The sequence below is a fragment of the Protomyctophum parallelum genome, assembly GCF_964188405.1.
Source record: "Protomyctophum parallelum genome assembly, chromosome: 12".
Lineage (NCBI taxonomy): Eukaryota > Metazoa > Chordata > Actinopteri > Myctophiformes > Myctophidae > Protomyctophum > Protomyctophum parallelum.
The window spans coordinates 20,530,405-20,535,404 of record NC_139712.1 but is presented as its reverse complement, the minus strand read 5'-3'; the positions used below and the strand labels follow the sequence as shown (position 1 = coordinate 20,535,404).

Sequence of the window (5,000 nt, the reverse complement as noted above, 5' to 3'; positions counted from 1 at the left end):
TCGCACACTAGTAACTAGTAACTTCCTGATTCCAAGTATCAGACGAGGCGCGGTTGTCTACATCAGTCGTTTGGAGCTAAGAGGCACCACAGGTGAAACATTTGTAAAAAGTAGATGCATTCAAATGTGGCTGAAGGCCTATCCAAAAACATGGTGTGTTTGTCTTTCCAAATGATATCCCTGCTCTTTTTACTGGTAATACAATGCTTTGAAAACTAGATTTTTTTTTTTTTTTCTTGTTGGCGACCGGTCCCCCAGGTTGCTCTTTCAGTCAGGATGGTGGTCTGGTCACTGCTTCAGAATCAGGTGAAAATCCCTGGTGTAGCAGACAACACCAACCGCCATTTATGTTTAATGACTGTGTGTGTGTGTGTGTGTGTGTGTGTGTGTGTGTGTGTGTGTGTGTGTGTGTGCAACAGAAGGAGTATCGTAGGGACCTGGAGACAGAGATCGTGGGTAAAGGCATGGAGCTCAGTTCTGATGTCCTGGAAATACAGAGAGTAAAGAAAGCCTCTGAAATACAAAGCCAGGTACGTATTCAGCTGACCGTGTGTGTGTGTGTGTGTGTGTGTGTGTGTGTGTGTGTGTGTGTGTGTGTGTGTGTGTGTGTGCGTGTGCGCGTGCGCACATGCGTGTGTGTGTGCGCGTGCGTGCAGGGCCGGCCCTGAGCAATTTGGAGCACTAGGCCGGATTTTCTGCTTTCATATGACATGAAAAAACGAAAATTCAAAAAAATCCAATGGCAAAATGTAGTCACATACTGTATATTACTGTGTGTTACAGAGGGCCTACAAGCAGGCTGATCAATCGAGAGAGAGTTCCTACAGTTCTGTGACGGACACTCCTGAACTGCTCCACGCGGCCTATCTCAAAGACGTCTACAGCCAGGTGTGTGTGTGTGTGTGTGTGTGTGTGTGTGTGTGTGTGTGTGTGTGTGTGTGTGTGTGTGTGTGTGTGTGTGTGTGTGTGTGTGTGTGTGTGTGTGTGTGTGTGTGTGTGTGTGTGTGTGTGTGTGTGTGTGTGTGTGTGTGTGTGTGTGTGTGTGCGCGCAAGCGTTAAATCAGGCATCAAGGCCTGCAAAAATACATTAGTCTACCAAATCAACTGTAGATTTAGTCGACTATAATCGTATGATATTTAGTCGACTAAAACTAGACTGACACTATGACATTCCGGGTGACTAAAATGTCACTAAATCAAAACTATTCAAGAGACTCTGACTAAAATCAAAATTTGCTGTCAAAATCAACAGTGCGTCGTAATCATAGACTGTAAAAAATATGGACAAAGCGTTCCCCGGGTCTAACATGAACGTAAAATGAAGCCTGAAATCCCTTGCATTCTAATGCACTGTAAATCGCCATCTTTCTAGATCCGTTTTGGACCAGCTGGCCATTGGCTGGCTCCGTTTGGGTCCAGCTGGCCATTGGCTGCCCAGACAACGAGGCGGGACTTCCCCCCTTCTTCTCCGTTGGTTTTTATTTTGACTCGAGTGGGAGGAGAAGACTCTTGAGTGGGAGGGGAATCCCGATCATAGACGGTAACGGTAGCCACGCCCCTCAGAACATACGCGACTTTATGGTCATTATTTTAATTAATGGGACCATAATTTTCCAAAAAGAATATTATGACATTAGAAATGAGACTTTAAACTAGTGACTGTTGGGCCAAAATACATGGGCCTCTATGGAGCTATGGGGCTTTTTGGGTCCAGTCCAGCGCCACAACAGGCCATTATATGAACTACCGATTTCAAATGAGGCTTCACGAAATATCTGGCTGACTGCCCCCCTGGTCGTAATAGGTCCAGACAGTACAGAGAGGACGTGGGCAAGCCCTTCCAATTGTTACGCTGCTGCCGCTTTTTTAGAGATTTAAGACGTTCTTTTGTTTCCTACAAAATCACGACCGTACTTCCACCAGCAATGAGTCCGCCGGACGACCGGAAGTGCAGCGGCGACCGGAAGTGCAGTGACGGCCCAAGCTTAACCCATTTTGGGCGGGAACCCCTTTTGTTGTTTTAAGCATTATGTTATGCTTTAGCTATTGAAAACAGCAGATCTACAAGCTCATAGCGCACCACCGAGTGCCGCGCTATGAATTTGTAGGTCTGCTATTTTTGAAAAATCATGAAAATGTGCCTGAAATCTTTGAATATATATTGTTACAGAGCGAGTTTTTAACTCAAATCTTTGCTTCTGGAAGGTCCCTGGAACTACATATTTTCAGACGGGGGTCGGCGGCCAATTTCATATATATTTGGGAGTCCTTGACATGAATATGTTTGAGAACATAGAAACATGGGTTTTTCAGGATTTTTCTTTTTTAATTTCGACGTCAGGCCTAATTGGGTTAACGCGGAAGGGTTTCTCATTGTCTCAACTGCTCTCTCTCTCTCTCTCTCCCCCCCTCTATAGAGAAAGTATAAGGATGAAGCAGAGAGAATGAGGTGCAGTTATGGCGGCATGTCTGACTACCCAGAGATGGAGAGGAACAAAACCAACCAGAGAAACATCAGCTCTGTGAGAGAACACGCGCAGCACACACACACACACGCACACACATGCATGTGTATATATAGCGTCGCAGTCCAGTTATTTGTTCGGCCCAAAACATTGTGTTTATTGTCATGATTTGTCAACTCGGCAAATCCGTTTTGAAACGTCTATGGAAAAATGAACGGGAAATTCTCTTCCGGTGCCCTCGCAGGGTGGGCGGGACTGCGACGGTCTATTGTCTGTTAGCTCAGCATGCGGTGTGTATTACGTGTGTGTATAATGTTTGTGTCTGTGTTTGTGTATTGTTATGTGCTAGCTGAGGTATTCCTGGGACTCCAAACTGATGAAGGGTCTGTCTTCAGTCACTGACACGCCTGAGATTGTCCTGGCGAGAGAGAACAACAAGAAGATCAGTGATGTATGCACACACACACACACACACACACACACACACACACACACACACACACACACACACACATTGTTAGCCCTATTTGTGCCAGGTCTTGTGACTTAAAGGGTAAGGAGAAAGCAGGACACACAGCTTAATTTGTGTCCATACTATTTTGCTCATTTGATTAAAGCAGCTATAACATGACATTTAAAACAGTTTTTTTATATTTAATATCATATATATCATTATGTCCCTCAAACTTATTTCTAATGGTTGGAGGCTCAATCACCACTCTGATATATAACCAGTCCATGGCATTTATTTTTGGCTTCTGAAGCTATTTTAGCTGCAGTACCACAATGTCCTGAGGTGGTGCGGGTGCTGATATGCAACTTATTTAATATTTGAGTCATTATAATACTGATGCTAGATAAACACAGGCTTGTTTCCATTCCATGGCAGCTTGGAAAATCAACAATGGTGGACATTGTAAACAAAGTGGAAATGCTAATTTGGAACTGAAGACTGAAGAGAGGGAGGAATTATACAAAGTAGGGTGACATTGATGACATCACAAATACGACCAAATCAGTTGAGCTGTTCCTGAGAGCAATTTCCATAAAAGCCCCTATACATGATGTATGTATGATGAGAAATCCAGATTGTTCAAAATTTCATAATTTGTGGGGATAGAAAATACTACAGGGGAGCTAAAAATAACACAAAGAAAATTGAAAAAGTTGAATTTTATGGTATAGGTCCTTTAAAGAACTGTAGTTACTTAAGTAACCTTTACCTTTTTGAGTGGTGCAACCACTCCAAGGAACAGCAATGTCCGTGTTGTTCACCTACGTGTCGTTAATGAGCACGAGTATGACAATTAGTACCAGTAGGGGCGCTGTTGTGCCAGAAACAGAGAGAGAGATAGTGCTGTACTGTTGCCTGCTAATGAGAGAGAGAGAGAGAGAGAGAGGAGGGGGGGGGGAAGAGAGAGGGGAGTTGCACCACTCAGTTCACACAGGTGTGATTTTCTTTATATCTTCTTTTCACAAATTGGTTCACTTACGAGCCCCAATCTCCGCTCCCCTTAAGCGAACCATTTTGCTCATTCGGATCTAAGAACTGTAGTTTCTAAAAAGTAACCTTTAGTTGGGTACAGACAGGATGTGTTGTGTGGTGTGTCCGGTACAGGTCCGGTACAGACAGGATGTGTTGTGTGGTGTGTCGTTATAGGTGCGGTACAGACAGGATGTGTTGTGTGGTGTGTCGTTATAGGTCCGGTACAGACAGGATGTGTTGTGTGGTGTGTCCGGTACAGGTCCGGTACAGACAGGATGTGTTGTGTGGTGTGTCGTTATAGGTGCGGTACAGAGAGGATGTGTTGTGTGGTGTGTCGTTATAGGTCCGGTACAGACAGGATGTGTTGTGTGGTGTGTCGTTATAGGTCCGGTACAGACAGGATGTGTTGTGTGGTGTGTCGGTACAGGTCCGGTACAGACAGGATGTGTTGTGTGGTGTGTCGTTATAGGTCCGGTACAGACAGGATGTGTTGTGTGGTGTGTCGTTATAGGTCCGGTACAGACAGGATGTGTTGTGTGGTGTGTCGGTACAGGTCCGGTACAGACAGGATGTGTTGTGTGGTGTGTCGGTACAGGTCCGGTACAGACAGGATGTGTTGTGTGGTGTGTCCAGTACAGGTCCGGTACAGACAGGATGTGTTGTGTGGTGTGTCGGTACAGGTCTGGTACAGACAGGATGTGTTGTGTGGTGTGTCGGTACAGGTCCGGTACAGACAGGATGTGTTGTGTGGTGTGTCCGGTACAGGTCTGGTACAGACAGGATGTGTTGTGTGGTGTGTCGGTACAGGTCCGGTACAGACAGGATGTGTTGTGTGGTGTGTCGGTACAGGTCCGGTACAGACAGGATGTGTTGTGTGGTGTGTCCGGTACAGGTCCGGTACAGACAGGATATGTTGTGTGGTGTGTCGGTACAGGTCCGGTACAGACAGGATGTGTTGTGTGGTGTGTCGGTACAGGTCCGGTACAGACAGGATGTGTTGTGTGGTGTGTCCGGTACAGGTCCGGTACAGACAGGATATGTTGTGTGGT

General features: G+C 45.6%; 2 protein-coding genes across 2 annotated transcripts in view; both read left to right on the top strand.

The window, feature by feature from the left end:
• Nucleotides 1-5,000, top strand: part of nebl (nebulette) — a 146,693-nt gene that overhangs the window by 131,397 nt on the left and 10,296 nt on the right. The gene's annotated exons all lie outside the window — the stretch shown is intronic.
• The window catches only part of LOC310868119 (uncharacterized protein), a gene marked incomplete at its 3' end in the record, with an annotated part of 6,755 nt that continues 2,545 nt past the window's right edge, over nt 791-5,000 (top strand). Inside the window, exons 1-3 of the mRNA XM_083778381.1 lie at nt 791-888; nt 2,418-2,522; nt 2,815-2,916. Of these exons, the coding sequence (XP_083634507.1) occupies nt 2,445-2,522; nt 2,815-2,916 (180 nt within the window). The 5' untranslated portion in view covers nt 791-888; nt 2,418-2,444. The remainder of the gene's footprint in view (nt 889-2,417; nt 2,523-2,814; nt 2,917-5,000) is intronic.